Source organism: Mesoplodon bidens (genome assembly GCF_964165515.1).
Source record: "Mesoplodon bidens genome assembly, chromosome: 6".
Classification (NCBI taxonomy): domain Eukaryota; kingdom Metazoa; phylum Chordata; class Mammalia; order Artiodactyla; family Ziphiidae; genus Mesoplodon; species Mesoplodon bidens.
Genome location: NC_138162.1, coordinates 74,304,563 through 74,325,657, shown reverse-complemented (window position 1 = coordinate 74,325,657; position 21,095 = coordinate 74,304,563). Strand labels below are relative to the sequence as shown.

General features: G+C 36.5%; 1 protein-coding gene across 5 annotated transcripts in view; it reads right to left on the bottom strand.

Moving 5' to 3' along the window:
- The window catches only part of RFX3 (regulatory factor X3), a 292,426-nt gene that overhangs the window by 99,827 nt on the left and 171,504 nt on the right, over window positions 1–21,095 (bottom strand). For all 5 annotated transcript variants that reach the window (XM_081236444.1, XM_081236445.1, XM_081236447.1 and 2 more), the window contains one exon: window positions 14,526–14,623. In XM_081236444.1, coding sequence (XP_081092570.1) covers window positions 14,526–14,623 — 98 coding nt within the window. The remainder of the gene's footprint in view (window positions 1–14,525; window positions 14,624–21,095) is intronic.

Genomic DNA, 21,095 nt, shown 5'->3' with positions numbered 1-21,095 from the left:
ACGTTTGAGAAAAGTACTCAATTTTTGGCATATCAGATTGAAAGCAGCTAACTATTTCCGCACTGTACACTACTGAAACAGCTAAATTCCCAAGCAATTCTGTGCACACTTGAAAGATGCTGCTGTGTTCCTTTTGTTTGTTCTTTATTGATTGCCTCAGACCGTTATGAAAATAATGTGTCACATTATTCTATAGCAGAAGAGAAATCTTTCCATTGTTCTGCATATGTATCCAGAAATGAGTGTAAACACAAGATATGTGCATACTTGCTGACAGACGCTTCTTCATAGCTGACTCTATTATCAGGTTCTATGTAAATGTCAGGACTCTGATCCATTGAATTCAGTAAATTAGTGCTGTTTGCATCCCATCATGCCTTAGCATATACCTTGACTAAGCATGACCCTGAATATTCCCTGCTTGCTTATTCACTAGGATGATTATGTATGTCAATTTATTTTAGTTATAACCAATTTTTCTGTTTTCTTTATCTTCAGGTGTCTTATCCACAAGTCCCAATGTATAATATCTCTAAATTATGTGTTTTGTATTTTACCTAGGTCTTGAATATCCTCTCACCAATAAGCTAGTCAACTACAAAATCAAGCAATGGTATGAAAATGGCAAATTAAGAAAATAAAATACCTTGCAAATTTCACACCATAAAATTTATAATGAAGATAGAATATAGTAATGTTGATCATTATAATATCTTACATTGGTACAATGTTTTATTGCTTTCAGGCTACTCTGTACACATTCTTTTTTTTTTTTTTTTTTTTGCAGTACGTGGGCCTCTCACTCTTGTGGCCTCTCTCGTTGTGGAGCACAGGCTCCGGACGCGCAGGCTCAGCGGCCATGGCTCACGGGCCCAGCCGCTCCGCGGCATGTGGGATCTTCCCGGATCGGGGCACGAACCCGCGTCCTCTGCATTGGCAGGTGGACTCTCAACCACTGCGCCACCAGGGAAGCCCTGTACACATTCTTTTAACAAATATTTACTGAGCATCTATTCTGGCACCTGGGAAAAAAGGAACATGACCTCTACAGTCATAAGGGCTGTATAACATAAGGGGCAGGTGGTCAAAAATAAAAAAGGAAATAAGATCATTAGACATTTCCTTAAATCTATGAAAGAGAAAAATAGAATATTAAAGTGTAATAAATGGGAGGGCGCATATTAGATCAACTAGTCAAGGAATGTTACCTCTGAAGAAGAGATATTTAGGTTGAAACTGAAGGATAAAAAGAAGTCAGTCCGGGCCTCCCTGGTGGCGCAGTGGTTGGGAGTCCGCCTGCCGATGCAGGGGATACGGGTTCGTGCCCCGGTCTGGGAGGATCCCATATGCCGCGGAGCGGCTGGGCCCGTGAGCCATGGCCTCTGGGCCTGCGCGTCCGGAGCCTGTGCTCCGCAACGGGAGAGGCCACAACAGTGAGAGGCCCGCATACCGCAAAAAGAAAAAAAAAAAAAAGAAGTCAGTCCTATGGAAAACAGGAAGAAAAATATATCAGGAAGATATAGTGTGGCATGTGCAAAAGCCATGACACAGGAAAGATCCTGATATTTAGGAAGGAACTAGAAGTCTAGAATGGTTGGTTAAAATGAATGAGAAGGACATTAGAAACAAATGAGGTTTAAAAAGTAGATAAAAACTAAACATGTAAGTAGTGTAAACAAATTTTTTAAACTGTGGGTCATGATCCACAATTTAATGGGTCACACACAGTAGCATTAAAAAAAGAAAGAGACTATAGTAGACTAGACAACATCAGAACATATCACACCTAGTAAGGATAAGAATTATCTTGAGAAACTTTGTTTCTGTCATATGCATATATGGTATGTGTGTGCATGTGTATATTTATCTGAGTATAAAAATGTACATCTAATTTTCTCAATGTGGATGGTTGTTTAAGAAGCTTAAAGACATCATTATGGACTATGGCAAGAAGTTTGGATGTTGTTTTAATCTGGGATAGGAGTTTAAGGAAGCTAAGGTACAGGGAGGTAAGGGAATGTTCCGGCCAGAGAAACAACCTAAAGAAAGGCCTGAGGTCAGAGAGGTAACAGGAAACCATGAGAAAAGGGAGTAGCAAACAGGGCACACTGCTACAGATAAGCCATGTAAGATGATTCTGAAACATGTTCATTAGATATAATGAGAGGAGGTAATCTTACTGTAAGGTGTTTCCATGTAGTGCTAGCAAATATATGTCTGATTGGACTAGACTGAGGATATAAGTAACTAAAGGCAGCCAGAATGAATCAGTTTTAAATATTTTCAAAAAGTTTGGGAGCGAGGAGAATATGGGAACTGGGAGAACTGTTGTTAGACATAGTGGCAGCAATGGCCAACAGCGTTTGAGATGATTGTGGTCGTGTGGTGGCCTTATTGGACAACTTCTGGGGTGTGTTTTTGCCTTTGGTCTGGCTGCTAACAATGCTTGTACCTGTCTTTTTTCAGCTTGATTCTTCAGACTTCCTAGAAATTCTGAGTCACAAATATCTTTCAATAAATTCTTTGTTTTGCTTAAATAAGCCAGACTTGATTTCTGCTGCTTGAAACCAAGAACTCTTAAACAGTTTTTCATTGTGAAGTTTTTATGGAGTCACCAAAGCCCTGCATAGAAGTAGCTAGATTATTTGGAATCTTCAACCAATTGCAGTCTTGTGGTATGTAATATCTGGTTGGCTAACATGCACTACTTTTTTGAGTTTTGACATAGATCATTTCTTGAATGCTCTAAGTCAGACTGAAGGCAGAAGGTACATCAGAGAGGTGATGTGTCCATTTTGTGCAAGACACCGAAGGGGAAAACAGTAATTCAGAGAGGAATTCAAGTGACCTAACATAAGAGACTATTACCTAAGAATAAAAATCAATAAATTAAATATAAAGTAATAAAATACGAGAATCACTAATGATACACTTGATTAAATTCAGAAGACATACTTATTTCTGCTAATTTCAACTGCTAAAACAATAGGTAAAAAATAAAAGCATTTATCGAGTTGTTGCCACAACAGCTACAGAGGAAATGCAAGAATGAATTATTAAAATGCAATAATAACCCTTGCAATAACTAATTGAGCTTTTTCATTCATATGTAGTATTTTTAATTATATATGTTGACAATGTACAGAGTACTGAAATCATAACTTTAAATTATCATTACATAAAGATATCTGGACATTTACACTTTACTGTGCATTTCAATTCTTCATTTGTATATTGTAAAGTAGTGGTTCTCACACTTTAGTGCACATCAGAACACCTGAAGGGTTTGTTAAAACACAGATTGCTAGGCTCCATTCCCCGAATTCCTGATTCAGTAGAACAGGGCTAGGGAACCAAAACTGGCATTTCTAACAAGGTTGGCGTTTCTCAGATGAGGTACATGCTGCTGATCTGAGGAACACACTTAGAGAACCACTGTACTAGAGGATAATAAAAATGTGAAGACCAACTTTCACAGGAGTAAGGAAAAAAAGTGCTATTTCACAACTATTAGTGCTTTTAGTTTATTTGAGTTTTTTAAAAAGTCAAAGTCCACAGTTATAAAAGAAGTTTTATATTCTGTGGCAGTTATCCATGAAAGCATTAACAAAATTTCTGTTCACTGCTATAATGGTTTTTGAAGCATACCAGAAAGATGCATATAATAAGTACATATACAGGTCATCTGCCCTGACAACAGAAGTCAGGGAAGTAGATATAGACTTAAATCAACTTTGGCAGGAATGACATCATAAAAGATTTTGATCCAGCGTTACTGGTCTAAACTTACAAATAAGAAAAACTGGGCTGGATCATATGGTAGTTCTATTTTTAATTTTTTGAAGCACTTCCATACTGTTTTTCATAATGCCTGTACTAACTTACATTCCCACCAATCGTGCACAAGAGTTTCTTTTTCTCCACATTCTTTCCAACACTTACTTCTTATTCAGCCATTTGCAACAACATGGATGAACCTTGAGGGTATTATGCTAAGTGAAGTAAGTCAGATAGAGAAAGACAAGTATTGTATAATATCACTTATATGTGGAATATTAAAAATCAAACTCATTGGTGAAGCAAGTCAGAAAGAGAAAAACAAATATCGTTTATTAACGCATATATGTAGAATCTAGAAAAATGGTACAGATGAACCTATTTGCAGGGCAGGAACAGAGACGCAGATGTAGAGAATGAACGTGTGGACACGGGGGAGGAGGGTCGTGGGGGGTGGGATGAATTGAGAAATTGGGATTGACATAAATACACTACCATGTGTAAAACAGATAGCTAGTGGGAACCTGCCGTATAGTGCAGGGAGCTCAGCTCAGTGCTCTGTGGTGACCTAGAGGGGTGGAATGGGGGTGGGGGTGGGGGGTGGGAGGGAGGTCCAAGAGGGAGGGGATATATGTATACGTACAGCTGATTCACTTTGTTGTACAGCAGAAACTAACACAACATTGTAAAGCAACTATACCCCAATTTAAAAAAATCAAATTCATTGAAACAGAGAGCAGAATGGTGCAGGAGCTGGGAGGTGGGAGAAATGGGGAGATATTGGTCAAAGGGTACAAACTTTCAGTTACAAGATGAATAAGTTCTGGGGATCTAATGTACAGCTTAGTGACTATAGTTAATAATACTGTATTGTGTACTTGAAAAAAAAAGAAAGGAAGAACTGAGCAACCATATACATGCACATAAGCTCAAAAAAATTGTACTAGGAAAAAAAACTGAAAAAAAAGAAAAAAAAAGGTGTGTTAATACTATGGTAGCAGCATCTCAATTCAGTTCCATTCATTTTTCCTTGTATATTAAAAACCACCAGGTAATCTGCTCCTGTGTCTCACCTGTCATCAAATGCTATTCTTTATTCAATTCATTCAACACATACAGATTGAGCACCTATCATATACGACTGTTGTAGGTATGAGAGAGAGAATGGGGAGCAAACAAACAAGGTACTGGGCCCACATGACAGTTACACTCTAGTGGGGAAAAGACAGATATTAGATAAGTTAAAAGTAGATAGTAGAGAATGACAGATAGTCATAAGTGTTGTGGAAGAAATGTCTCTGTTAGAAACATAGGAAACTTAGGGCACAGAAAAACTGTTTGGCCAGTAATAAGACTGAGGAGGATCCAATAACAGAAGGAGAAAACAGAAGAATATAAAGTCAAAGAAGACAAAGAATCAAGGATAGAGTAGCTGACTAGTTGATTGCTACAGATTTAGAAAAGTTAATCTAGAAGAATGTCTATTATTAAATGTCTAGATTTAACAAATGGAGGTCTTCAATGACTTTGATAACAGCAACTTCATTGTAATGTGGAGAAAAAAGCCAGCTTGGAAGAGAATGAAGAATATGAGGTCAATCCTAAGAGGATTCGCTATAAAGGAACAGAGAAACCAGGTACTTGTTAGAGATGGATATGTTGTCAAGTGGGACTTTCAAAAATGGATAAACGCAGCTAAAGCATGTGTGTATGTTGTTGAGGCCAACCCAGGTGCTAAGTCCAGGCAAACAGGTGGTATGCCCCATACCCAAAGCTAGGCACACTGCTGGACTCAGGCAGTTTGGGACCTCGGAGCATTCCCTGGAGGCAAGTCTATTCGTCTGACTCCTTCTGAGGGCCAGACTAAGATTTGTTGGATTTGTCCCCTCCAAAACCTTCTGGCCATTACAAATCTCAACCCTTGTGAACCAGCCTTCAACTCTGTATAGCTGGGGGATCTACAAGATTGTAGTCTCTTGTGAAGCACAATACAGTGTTTCCCAACCTTTTCCAATGCATACTCCCAAACAGAGAGTTCTCACTGTAGCTTCCAAATATTTGTTCAAGCAGAGATTTTTATAAGTTTAACTTCTTTTGCAGTTAGTTTTATAAGAGTAACTATACTAAAAGTGAATATGTTTTTTCAGACAATACAAATAACCCCATTTCCTGCTCTCATTACACCCTCCCCATCCTGAACCTGACCTGGTTAGTAATTAATGTTTTTAACTATTAATCGCCATTTCACAAATTAGGAAATCTAGGTGCAAATGTGTTATTTGCCTGATGTTAATACTGTAGTCAGTAGGAGAAATGATACTTGAAACTGGGTCTCTGAAGTTCATTTAAGAAAATAATACAGGTTGGTTCTAAACCTAAAAAAGCACATGTGGATTTCCTTCATTTTCACCTTTAAAAAAAAAAAAAGGAGGGAGGAGGAGAGGAAGAGAAAATTTAAATGTCTAAACTTTTCCAAATGTTATCACGCAGAATTATTCTGGACATTATGCTACTGGATATGAAAATATCACAGAGCAAATTGCCCTTAATGTGCATCAATTAGTTCTACGAATGAGAAATATTAAAAAGGAATACAGCCAGGGCAGTCAAATAATAGCGTTTTCTTCTGGAAGCTGTTTAACTATAACATTCGATGTTAAAAAATTAGTAAATATGGACTTTTCTATATATTTTATGAATATCCAAAGAACATACTATATTCACAAAATAAATTTAACTATAAAAGTATAAGACAGGATTAAAAAAACATACAATGATTCCTACGAACAACAGACTCTTAGTCTTAAAGAGTCATCAGTCATAAAAAACCCCACGAGTTTATTATCTACAATAAGATATACAATAATACAATAGCATAATGTATAAAATTTACTAAAAATTTTTTTTGTGATTGGCCAACACTTCCCCCCAAACCTCCAAATAACTCATGATCAAAAGACCTCTACCTACAGATCACTGGAAAGGAACATGTATTGAAGGTCAGAAAATATGAACTCTAAATACCACCTAACTAGAGGTACAAATTATTACACCTCTCTGGGTCTCAGTTTACCCACCTGTAAAGTGGAAAGATTAGGATAAATGATCTCCACGACTTTCACAACTCTGATATTCTGAGAAGCCATATTTGAAAGCCTTCCATTACTCTAGGAGGCAGATTGAAAAACATCTTGCTGTGATTTATGTCAGAGTGTTCTGCCTATGTTTTCTCCTAAGAGTTTTACAGTATCCGGGTTTACATTTAGGTCTTTAATTCATTTTGAGTTTATTTTTGTGCACGGTGTTAGGGAGTGATCTAATTTCATACTTTTACATGTAGCTGTCCAGTTTTCCCAGCACCACTTGTTGAAGAGACTCTCTTTTCTCCATTGTATATTCTTGCCTCCTTTGTTATAGATTAGGTGACCATGGGTGTGTGGGTTTATCTCTGGACTTTATATCCAAAATAAACAAATGGGACCTAATTAAACTTAAAAGCTTTTGCACAGCAAAGGAAACCATAAACAAAACGAAAGACAACCCTCAGAATGGAAGAAAATATTTGCAAACGAAGCAACCAACAAGGGACTAATCTCCAAAATATACAAACAGCTCATGAAACTCAATATCAAAAAAACAAACAACCCAATCAAAAAATGGGCATAAGATCTAAATAGACATTTCTCCAAAGAAGACATACAGATGGCTAAAAAGCACATGAAAGCTGCTCAACATCATTAATTACTAGGGAAATACAAATCAAAACTACAATGAGGTATCACCTCAGATGGGTCAGAATGGCCATCATCAAAAAATCTACAAACAATAAATGCTGGAGAGGGTGCGGAGAAAAGAGAACCCTCCTACACTGTTGGTGGCAATGTAAACTGGTACAGCCACTGTGGAGAATGGTATTGAGGTTCCTTAAGAAACTAAAACTAGAGCTACCAAATGATCCAGCAATCCCACTCCTTGGCATATATTCAGAGAAAACCATAATTTGAAAAGATGTTCATTGCATCACTATTTACAATAGCCAGGACATGGAAGCAATCTAAATGTTCATCAACAGAAGAATGGATAAAGAAGATGCAGTACACATATGCAATGGAATGTAAGCCATAAAAAAGAATGAAATAATGCCATTTGCAGCAATGTGGATAGACCTAGAGATCGTCATACTGAGTGAAGTCAGTCTAAGTCAGACAGAGAAAGACAAATATCACGAGATATTGCTTATATGTGGAATCTAAAAAAAGGGTACAAATAAAATTATCTAACAGAAATAGAGTTACAGATGTAGAAAACAAACTTATGGTTACCAGTGGGTAAGGAGGGGAGGGATAAATTGGAAGACTGGTATTGACATATACACACTACTATATATAAAATAGGTAACTAATAAGGACCTACTATATATAGCACAGGGAACTCTACTCAATACTCTGTAGTGGCCTATATGGTAAAAGAATCTAAAAAAGAGTGGATATATGTATATTTATAACTGATTCACTTTGCTGTACACCTGAAAAATAACAAAACATTGTAAATCAACTATACTCCAATAAAAATTTTTAAAAAATAAATAAAATAAAATTGAATAACAACAAAAAATAAACCTAAAAAAAATATCCTTTCATTTTTAGAGATGAATGAAACAGGCTCTTCTCTAAATGCAGAGGACCTCAGTGCTCTTTTTTACACAAAATGGTAGTTCTGTCTCCAAGAGTTTTCTAAGTAATCAGCCATATACTTACTGAAATCCAAGCGGCAAGTAGATTCATTAACCAGATCCTACACCGATTTGAATGTATATATCAGTAGAAGCATAAAGAAAGTAGCCTCTTCATCTCAGTTACAAAAATACCATACAACCATTTCTTCTAAGCAGAGAACATTTAAATGATAATAATAAAGCATAATTTTACCTGCAAAATCCTAAAACTTACTATTTCATTGAAAGACAAAATAGAAACTTGAAGAGTATCCCTATTAAGGTTTTTTATTAATTACTTAAAAAGCACATGGAAAGGATAATTGGATGGCTTCAGAAAACGCACTACCTATATGATTTTCAAATAAAGGTGAATCCAATGGATTTTGAATAAATCTAGTCAATGTCAATATATTAATAATGTATCACCTCCTAAAGTATACCATGTGATGTTATTAAATATTATTCAGATAAGAGTTCTGTGGTCAGTTTTTAAAACACGACATTTCTTTCCTAGAGGATTTCTCAGAGCATTTAAAAAACTAACAGAAATTTAGAGTCCGCAAAAGAAGTTCATGCAGTGTTTTCCTGCTTGTGAAACCACAGAACTTTTTAATGGGACGTTTTATGAAACACAGTTTGGTAAATTCTCTATCGGGTTTGATGAGAAATCTGTAATTTAAACAGGAAGATTATGAGAATGCTTTCTACCAGTCAAGTCTTATTGCAATAGATACCCATTACAATGAACACCTTGACATTTTGAAACACTAATCATCTCTAAACAGCGGATAAGTTTCAAAGACCACTTGATATAAGAAAATCCTTTAAAATTAAAAACAATTTTTCAAAAAAGATTTCTTAATTTGGACAAGATATAGTATGATGTTTTATTTCCACTTTGACTAATATGATAAAGGAATAAGTGGGGAAGTATGAGTCAAAAAAGGAGTGGGGGAAAGAAAAAAATCATTATTTAAAAAAATTGGGGCTTCCCTGGTGGCGCAGTGGTTGAGAGTCCGCCTGCCGATGCAGGGGAAACGGGTTCGTGCCCCGGTCTGGGAAGATCCCACATGCCGCGGAGCGGCTGGGCCCGTGAGCCATGGCTGCTGGTCCTGTGCGTCCGGAGCCTGTGCTCCGCAACGGGAGAGGCCACAACAGTGAGAGGCCCACATACCGCAAAAAAAAAAAAAAAAATTGATTTCTCGGCTACATCAAGAAATTTCAATTGAATTGGATTCTCTCTACGTGGTATGCACTGTTTTCCAGCTGTTTTAATTACAATCTGGTAAATTACGAGATATCATAAATTGTAAGAATCCATAGCAATGGACAAGACTATGATCCAGCGCAGTAAAAAATATTCTTGGGAAAACTATTGCAAGGAAATACACAAATGTGGGCTCCTACGGAAGCAATGAAGCAGGAACAAGAGTTAGGTTACCTTCTCCCTTCAGTAGAAAGCTATTCTACTCTAACACACCACTATAAAGCAGTCTCAGTTGTTCTCTTGAAATACATCCTCACTCACTGACTCACACTGTTAAATCCTGTTATGCTACCAGTAACGTCCATAGTCATAGAGAGAGCCAGTAAATACTTTAGTATTGTCAAATTATAATGATTACACATTTTCATAAGTGAAGACACATATCTGTGAGGGCTATCAACACCTCTTGAGTGAGACCCCTTGCATTATGGCTACTTGGCATGGGGCTGCTGGTGACAGGAGCAACAGTGAACCAGTACTTACTAACCATGCACAGGCTGCAGGGCCATGTACTGGGTGCTTGAAAGTTCATGATAAAAATCAGCATCCCTATCTTCTGCGAGTTTCATTAGCAAAAAGCATTTATTATCACAAAGAAGTGGGAATTTCACTATGATCCAAGTCAGGGACCAAACACTGGTTGGCTATTAATTTAATATGGTGGAGCAGAAGAATATGAAATACTCTCTCCTAACACAGATGGAAGTATATCAAATAAAAAGAGGGAGTATAAAGACTTTAAAATGAACTTTAGAGACAAAAATTGTACATAGTTAAATGTCAGCACTACAAAATTACAGAAAGATTGGAATAGCTTAAGCTGAAAATTCTTTTTTGGTTATATTTGAAAAAAGATGTTCATAGTACTCTAGCTACTAAAATTTTGAGTGTAATTCATGGCAACACAATGTTTCTTTAGTAAATATGAAAATGGTGCTACAGAATCTTTAGTCAAAAGTTGTACTGAAATTGAAATTGTAATGAAAGGTTTTTAAAGATGCATCTTCTCTATCTTGACCAACGGTGCACATTTGTGACATAATTAGCTGGAGTTGAGGATGCAGTCTGGGCCCACACAGACTGGATCAAAACTAATTGGACTTTGTGGCAAATGAACTCATGACCTAGACCTCATTAGTCATGATCTAACCAACTGACTTCGCGGGCCATAGAAAATCCATGTTGGCATGAGATGTTTACTTTGAATTATTTCTGCACTTAAATGGAGCCTATAATTTTAAAGAGCCAACTTTAGAGATGCTGATTTTCTAAGGTTTTGTGAATGAATGGACTCACCAATCTCACATTTACCTATTATATGGAAGACCCTAATGTCAGCAGTGGGGTAGTTTTAAAAGGCACAAGGCAATATGCAGAATTCAGAACCATAAATAGGAGAGGAAAATGTAAAAAAAAAAACTAGAGCACGTAATTGTACAGTGATAACTAATGTTTACTGAGTGTTTACAATTTCTCAGAAGCTACACAAAATACTTTTGATAAGCTATCTCCATATTTCATAAATGAAGAAAGTGAAGCAGGCTGTGTATCTTTCACAAAGTCACACACTAGTAATCACTCTCCTCTACCTTGGGTCAATGATAAATGACTGTGATAGATACTATGGAGTTAACTCTCTCAACACCCATGCCAACTATCCTTTTCCCTTGCTGCCATCTACCATATAGACATGAAAGCTACAAACCTGCACTCCTAGATTCTTCTGCAGCTAGCTACTACTTTTTTTTTTAATTAATTATTTTTGGCTGCGTTGGGTCTTCGTTGCTGCGTGCAGGCTTTCTCTAGCTGCGGTGAGAGGGGGCTACTCTTCGTTTCAGTGAGTGGGCTTTTTATTGCTGTGGCTTTTCTCGTTGTGGAGCATGGGCTCTAGGTGCTCGGGCTTCAGTAGTTGCAGCACGTGGGCTCACTAGTTGTAGCGCACAGGCTTAGTTACTCTGTGGCATGTGGGATCTTCCCGGACCAGGGCTCAAACCTGTGTCCCCTGCACTGGCAGGCGGATTCTTAACCACTGCGCCACCACAGAAGTCCCCTAACTACTACTTTGTTACACAGTTATGGCCAATGAGATATAAGCAAAATGGAGCTGGGAGTTTCTGGGAAAGCGTGTGTGTGTGTGTGTGTGTGTACACACACACACATATATATATGTACGTATATAGCATATATAACATATCCTCTTCTTGCACCTTCCCTCTTCTTACTGTCTGTAATACAGATGTGATGGCTGTAACCAAAGCAAATTTACTACTGTACCAGCAAATCTTGGCCCTGATATCCTTGAGCTGCTAAACTAATGTCAGCCACAGACTAAGAGGAAGTACAATTGTGGCTGTTTCTACAGGCTCATTTCCTGTCATCTTTGGGTAGCTTAGCACTAAGCTGGCTCAGCTGGTCTAAGTTAATCCTAATGGAAGAACAGGCTGATGGAACTGAGCTTCAGAGGCACCCACTCCTCCCTAGAAAAGAAAGCCATTTTTTTCTACTACATACCAGTTAATGTCTACTGCCCTGATCCCTAGAAATATGTAGCATTCTGTGAGGCCAGAGATCTTCTACTGGAGCAATTTCCATGGTACAATCCAGTCTAACTAGAGGGATGTGATTTATGCCAGCTTGTAAGATTTTCTCCACTAAGGTTTATTTTATATTTGCACCACATGGTGCCAGTTATTTGCACAATATGCTCCCTTTAGATTTCTTATTACCTGACAAAAATCAAAGTCCTAATTTGTTTAAACCTCTTTTTGTCAGATTTTCTTGGTTTCTTAGCTGACAGAATGCTGTAATAAATGTAAGATAAAATGTTATGGAATGGCAGAATGATAACTTAGCCCTCCAGTGGCATCTGGTAAGGCTTTACCTAGGATGTCTTTGAACTAGGAGAACACACTAGGTAGGAAATGGTACCTGCTTGAACAAAGGTAGAGTATATAATGACCTTACTCTGAGGTAGTTGTGACAGATCTACCACAGGCAAGGATGAAACGACAATACAATTCAGTGACCTCTAGCAGTGTCTAGAAACCTATTTATTTTCCCTGATAGCATAAAGGACCAAGTGGCAGGCATCCCTATTTTTTTTCCGGATAAATGCCAACAGGAGTTTGGATTTATGGTAGAGATTCCAAAAGCAGGCTCCAGGATGCCCTGGCCTTACACAACAAAGAGGTAAAAAATATTCAGTATGCCTAAAATATGTAAAGTATTATAGATTCACTAGAGTAACAGAAATGTATTGACCCTTTATTATGTGTCAATCACCTAAATAAATGTAAATAAAATAACAAAATGACAACAGTTCCCATTTAGGGAGAGTTCTTCTTAGTATGATAAATATAAATAAGCGTTCATAGCACCATGTGGAAGTGGCAGTCTGGGTATACTGCTGTCTTTACTGTACAGGGGACAAATAAGTTAACTGCAGAGGAGAGCCAGGGTCCACGTCTCAAGGGAGGGGGTCATGAGTTAGTCTATAAAGATATCGCTATACTGGGGGTAGTGGTTTTGGAAGGAAAGAGAAAAGGCAGAAAATGATATTCCAGCAGAGAAAACAAACCACATGTCCAAAGATACAGAGGTGTGAAAGGAGAGTACTTGGGGAAACAAGCACAAAGTTGGTTGTTCCTAGAACAGGTGGAAGGTGAAGCTAGAGAGGTAGGAAGGGGGAGAATGCCAAGGTGGAGAGTTCCACTTTAGTTTATAGGTAATGGAGGTTTAAAGGCAGTGGTGATTTAGGCAGATTCAGTGACCGAAAGCAATGAGAAAGGAGAGACAGTCAAGATCAATGAAGAGTTTTCAGTTTTGTATCATCTACTGTATACCAGGCCCTGTGCTAGTTGCTTTACATACATAGCCTTAAATCCTCACAACAATCCAGAAAGAGTAAGGCAATTACCCTCCCACTTCCCAGGAAAGAGTAATAAAAGCTCAGAATAGTTAAGTACTTTGACCATGATTATAAAACTAATAGATAGTTAAACCAGGATTTTAAGTTGTTTAGTTATAATAATAGGTAACAATAAATGCATTTTCTACATACCATACACTCTTCTGGTGTTAGATTTATTGCAGTGAAACAAAAACAACAACAACACAAACCGGACAAAAATCCCTGCCCTCGTGGAGTTACAGGTTGGTGTCATGGGAATCTATGAAATCACCCAAGGAGTAGGTGCAGTAAGAATAAAGAAAGCAGAGGTTATCAACCTAGGGCACACAGAAGAGTCAATGAGAGAATCTGAATTCATTTTAGAACTTAGAGATCCAACAGATTGCAAACAAAAATCTGTGGTAAATGAAAACAAACCTGGTGACTTATAATAGTTATTAGTCCCTTTATTTATAATAACATCCTGAATCTTAACCCAAACTGTCTGAAAAACTTAAATGAAATAAATGTACAAATTGACATTACTGTTGATGCAAAGGAGACGGGTTGGGAGTTTTAGGGTGAGGAGAAGTTCAGACAGGAAAAGAAGATTTATTGAGTACCAGGCACTTTTACGTAAAGTAAGTACCTATTTAATAAATGCAAAAAACCCTCCTAATATAGTAATTTTATATTAGTTTACAGAAAACACGTACACAAAAATTCACCTTATTGGTGAACACTGTTCTTAGTGAACATACATCGGCTTAAGCTCAAACATCAATTTGGGACAAGTAGAAGGCGTCAGAAAGTACCTTACTTTTCTCTAACCGAGGGAGTGGGAGAATGAATACAACTCCCATACATAAACTTACATTGCTCCATTGGTATAGACAGTGTCACTTCCTTCCACGTACTGCACCTGAGCTGGATAGACATGCTGTACCTGCTGCACAGTCTGTACCTGCTGCACCTGGAAAGCAAATATTAGGACTTTGGTGAGGGGTAGATACAACAGAATGAATACACAGCATTAGATTTACCTCAAAGATTTCTCTAGGGTGTTGATAAACATGAGAATGCTTTACGATGAAAACTGTTAGGTTCATGCTAATTTCAAGATAAGTGCATGTTGAGTCCAAATCAACTGTAGCATTTATGCAAAAAAATTCTGTAACATTCTTGCAGGTATATATGTATATACACACTTCAAGTGTGTATATATTCTGAAAGCTCCGCACTTATTTTGATGATTTATGAAATTCTCTTCACCTGGCTTGTGAACGCTACATTTATTTATTTTATTATTATTATTATTTTTTGCGGTACGCGGGCCTCTCACTGTTGTGGCCTCTCCCGTTGTGGAGCACAGGCTCTGGACGCGCCAGGCTCAGCGGCCATGGCTCACAGGCCCAGCCGCTCCGCAGCATGTGGGATCCTCCCAGACCGGGGCACGAACCCGTGTCCCCTGCATCGGCAGGCGGACTCTCAACCACTGTGCCACCAGGGAAGTCCGCTACATTTATTTTTTAATTAAGAAATTCACAATGGAAAAGTTCAAACACTTATACATAGAAAAAATACTATAATAAACCCCATGTAATCATCATCCAAGATAAATAAATGTCACTAGACATTCCCCTTTAGCCCCCCACAGGATTATTTAAAAGTATAGAACTTGCATCATTTCACTGGTAATATTTCACTTTTTTCCTAAGAGAAAAGAGCTACTTTTAACATGAACACAACACTAACATCAGAAATAAAACATTAACAATTCCTTAATATCATATAAACCCCAGTGATTGTTCAAATTTCTCTAATTATTCCAATGTCTTCTTAGAGTTGGCTTGTTCAAATCAGATCCAAACAAGGTTTACATGTTACATCCAGTTGATATTTCCTATCTTTCTCTTTTAATCTCTAACAGTTTCCCATCCTTTTTATATCTTGACTATTAGTTATTGAAAAAACTGGATCATTTATCTAGTAGAATTTCTAGAATGCTTAATTTGGCTGATAGCATCCCTGAGATGTCATTTAATAAATTCCTCTATCTTTGTATTTCCTATAAATGAGTAGTTAGATCAAGGGCCTTGAATAGATTCAATTTTTTAAAAGCTGTGTACTTCTTATTGCATCATATAGGTTACCATAGAACAGCTGGTTGTCTCTCATTCTGCAATATTATTTGATTGGGGGTTCAGATGTTGTCAGCTGGATACATTGATTATAATGTTTCCTATCCATGTTTTACCCTGAGGATATCACTAGTCATTGATGATCATTTTCTAGAGGGATTATTTTAATTAATAAAAGGCTGTAATCTTATGGTAATCTGATTCTGTTATTCCCTCTTCATTTATTAGTAGAATTCTATAAAGGAATTCCTCTTATTAGTATTTGCTTACTCTGAAATAAGGTTTGCACAGGAAGAATAGGATAAATGCATGATTCATTATTTACCAGTACTCAGAATAATGATTTTTTTTCCCCTAGCTCCCTCCCCAAGGTGACCAATGTTGCTTTTAGTTTGAGTTTGCTTGTATCCTTATGATTTTTAACTTTTGAACATACTGTATTCGATTTTTTTTAACACAGCAGTCTTTTTTTCCCCTAAAATTGTCCCATCTTTGACCAATGATAGTCCCTTCAAACTGTATCCTGTGTCTTTTGACAGGACTACAGTAATCTTTCTCTAACTCCCATGCTTTCTGTTATGATAAGATGGACCAGACCTACCTCTTGTATTTCCTGTCCTAGATCTGAAATCAACTATTTCTTAAAAAATACCTGGGTCTTATTATTTAGGAGTAATATAAATATGTAAAAACTGTTAGGGAAAGCAACAGGCAAACTATTTGACATCTTTGTGATTTCTTCTACAGAAGTATTCACCATCTGAAGAGTTGCTATACAATATTATTTTTAAAAATACAGTTTATAAGAGCAAGAAGTTAGAAGGAAAAGCCTTAATGACTGTGAAAAGCAGAGTAATTAAATAAATATAGGAAACCATTCTGTAGAATATATGGTTGATGTTAAAAGAATTAAGTAAGACTGATACATACTTTAACAGCAAGATCTCTAAAACATATTCTAAGTGAAAAAGTATGTTGCTGAAAAATACCTACAGTGTAATTTGATTTATGTATATATCTGCATACATGGGCACATGTGCATACAAATGTACTTAAATATACAAAGGAAAATAGAAGGAGGCACACCAAACTTCTAAAAATGGTTACTTTGCTGGGCGACATTAAATGAGATGGAAGAGGGCTTCCTTGGTGGTGCAGTGGTTAAGAATCCACCTGCCAATTCAGGGGACACGGGTTCAATCCCTGGTCTGGGAAGATCCCACATGCCATGGAGCAACTAAGCCCATGTGCCACAACTACTGAGCCTGCGCTCTAGAGCCCACCGGCCACAACTACTGAGCCCGCGTGCCTAGAGCCCATGCACCACAACGAAGAGTAGCCCCCGCTCTCTGTGGCTAGAGAAAGCCCTCCCACAGCAATGAAGACCCAGCACAGCCAAAAATAAAAACAAATAAATAAATAAATTTATATTAAAAAATGAGATGGAAGAGATGATGTAACTAACATCCTTTATGAATTCATATCTTGTATCTATTATATCAAATATATATCTCGATATACGGAAGGATTTCCACTTCTGGCCATGATGGAGTAAATACTACTGGAAATGCCCTCCCCCCCACTAAACAAGTAGATAAGTAGACAAGATATGTAAAACAATGTTTTCAGTCATTCAACAAAATGTATCGTAAGATTGTGTTCCTTAAAAGAAGGAAAACAAGTAATGTGAACCCTATAATGATCTTAGCTTTTGACCTGGATGTAATCAGAGTGCAGAGCAAGAGTGGAGAAACGAAGCAGAGCATCATGGTCTCACTGAGGTGAGGAGACAGATACTGCATTTGGGAAAGCTGAGTCACCTGAAGTTTGGGGGCAGTATCAGAAAGGAAGTTAAGCAGAGAAATAGATCCAGAAATGTTCACAGAGATCCCCTTGAGTCTGATGTTGAAAACAAGCTGCACGTGTGTAGGGGGCAGAGATGCTCAAATTCTGACCATCCACAGTGACATGACCTTATTGAACACCTAGGGCATTCTGTAGAAACACCAGAAGGGCAGAGCGAGCCTTAGCAGAAGGGCTAAATTAGGTCTAGAATAAAGACTACTTTAGGTCCATACTAACAAATCTGAAAGAAAAGCCTTGATAATATCCACAAGTAACTGCCTATACAGAACCACATTTAACACTTTTAAAGGAAGACATCAAAATCCAGACATATAAAACCATAAGAACCATAATGTCCAGCATTCAAAAAAAATATTAGACACATGAAGAAGCAGAAAAATGTGATATATAACCAGAAAGAAAATCAATCAATAGAAACAAGTCTAGAAATGGAAGATATGAAGTGGCAGACAGAGACATTAAAACAGCTGTTCTAAATAGACTTAAGATTTAAAGGAAAACACAAACATGATGAGAAAAAAAGAAGCTATAATGAACCAAGTCAAATTTGTAGAGTTGAAAAATACAGTATCTGAAATGAAAAATTTGCTGAATGGAATTGAGAGCAGATTACATAATGCAGAAGAAAAGACAAGTCAAGTTGAAAACCTAGCAATAAAAACTATCTGAAGAACAGAGAAAAAAAAGGAAATAATGAAGAATAGAGAACCAATGAACTATGCAACAATATCAAGTAGTCTAAAACAGTATAGCTATAGTCCCAGAAGAAGAGGAAGAACAGAAAATATATTTGAAGAAAGAGTGGTAGAAACATCCAAATTTTATTAAAACCATAAACATTGTAAGAAGCTTAACATATGTCAATGTATAGAAAAAGAAAACCACACCAAAGTGCATTATAATTAGAGTGCTAAAAACCCATATTAAGGAGAAAAATTTTTAAGCAAGACAGAAAACAGACGCATTATGTACAAGGCAACAGGTATTAGAATGATTGAAAACTTCCCAGTCAAAAATAATGCAAGCCTAAGACAATCAAACAACGTATTTAAAGCAGTGAGAGGAAAATTTCAATCAAGAATCCTACAACCAGTGAAATATCTTCAAAAATGAAGAGGAAATCCTTTCTCAGACAAAAGCTGAGAGAATTCATCCTGCTCTAGCAGATGTCCAGTGAAGGTAGCCACAAAGGAAGCTCTTTGGACTGAAGAAAAATAATACCAGATGGAAAACTGGACCTATACAAAGAAATGAGGAGCACTAGAAATGGTAACTTCATAGGTAAAGGTTTTTTTGTTTGTTTTCTCATCTTTTAATTTCTATAAAAGATAATTGCCTATGTAAAGCAAAAATAACAGTATGTGTATACCAGGGTTTATTTACCACATATGTAGAAATGAAATGTATGTATGACAAAAATAGCACAAAAGAGGGGAGAGGGAAATGAAAACACACTTTTGTAATATTCTTATATGTTAAGTAGTGTAGTATTACTTGAACACAGGCTGTGGTCAATTAAAGATATAAACACCATATTAAAAAATAGGATAGTTAATAGAGGAGATAAAATGCAATACTAGAAAACACTCAGTATATCCAATAGAAGGCAGAAATAGAGGAAATAAAAGAAGAACAAATGGAACAAACAGAAAATTACAAGAAGCTAGAATTAAATGCAACCATATCTATAATTATACTCAGTTTAAATCTTGACTGTTATAATGGGTAAAAATGTAAACTCTAACTATATACTCTCCACCAGAACACATTTTAAATATACAAAGACAGGTTAAAAATAAAAAGATATAAAAAGACAGGCTTTTGCAAACACCAATCACAAGAAAGACTGGTTATATCAATATCAGTCAAAGTAGACTTCAAGACAACCGATATTACCAAAGATAAAGAGGGAAATTTCATCAAGAAAATTATCAAGAATAAATAATATATCTTATATGTCTTTGCATCTAAGAACAGTTTCAAAATAACATGAAGTAAAAACTGAAAGAAACAAATGTCCTTAATTGGTTTCCTTCATGGGGGCCAATATGGTGTGGTGGCATATTCAGTTGATTTGGAAATAGGAGAACTGATTTTAAGTCTTTATGCTGACACTTGCTGTTTATATATTGGGATAGTCAATTCACTTCTTTAAGTAATAATTTCTTTGTGTGTAAAATAAAAATTGTATCTATTCTATCATAAAGAATTTTTGTGAGAATCCAAAACTATTAAACATAAATGCAAAGCGTGGCATAGGCATATATGATAATTATAATACATCTTGAATAATGAGAGACATTCTTAAATACTTCAAAATATGAATCTTGTCTTCTACATCTGTGTAATTTTCATCTTTATATCCCACTTGGCTTCAGCCATAAATATGCACAATAAATGTTCATCAAGGGTTCCTTCAAATCATGAGATTCTGTAATTAAAGTAGAAATGAAACTCAGAAAAGTGTCAAGAATCTTGGAAAAGAATTCTGGATAGATGCTGGCTAACTTATCTAGGACATCAATATATAAATACGTCTCTTGATTACACTGAGACTTTACAGTACAGCATAAAAATAGGGCATAATTCTTTGCATTATCTACCAAGTTAAAGGACTGATGAAGTAAACAGAAGACCTATTTACTTAAATAGAAACCAGAAAAACACTAAAAATAATGAATTATAGCATATTTTGGAGGTAACGCTATTTTCATTATTATCCAGTAAGTATGGTTTGTCGACTAATCATTAGAAACTGGGCCAAAGAGGCCTTTGAAAGAATTTAGTGATGAGAGATGGAATTGCCTGTATTTGAGAAAGTATTCTTTCAAGGGTATAATGATAGTGAAGGAAGTAAAAGAGGGGTAAAAAAAGAAAAAAGAAAGGAGAAAGGAAAAATAACTACCTTATGTATACATGTCTCATTTCACCAATGAAAAGTTAAGGTCCTTCAAAATCTTTTACTTAGATTTTAGTTGAGGGTTATTTGATTTTCTTTCCTTTGTGGTGGGGAGGGGACAGTGGGGCTCTATTATTAGTAAACGTGCATTGGAGAGCCACAGAAATGCTCCTTTCTACCTCAAATTAAAATTATTCAGATCCAGGAAGAGAGCTATGTATACAGAATAACTTTATTGAGACTTACAAATCCAGTCACAGGATGGAAGTGCACACGTAGAGCATTTTTTATATTGTGATATATTCTCAAAGACCCAACACATTGTAAACACACTATATTTATTGCTCAATATTAAATAATGCCCTGCACCTAGCAAAGGAAATGCCCAGTGAATATTTGTGAAGTTTATAGTACCTTCTAAATGTGGATGTGTATTCATTAAAAAGCAAAAACAAAAACGAAGGAATGCTTATTATTCCAAAGTGAACTGATGTGATTACTTTTAATGCCCTTTAATGTATCATTAAAGACCAAAGGTA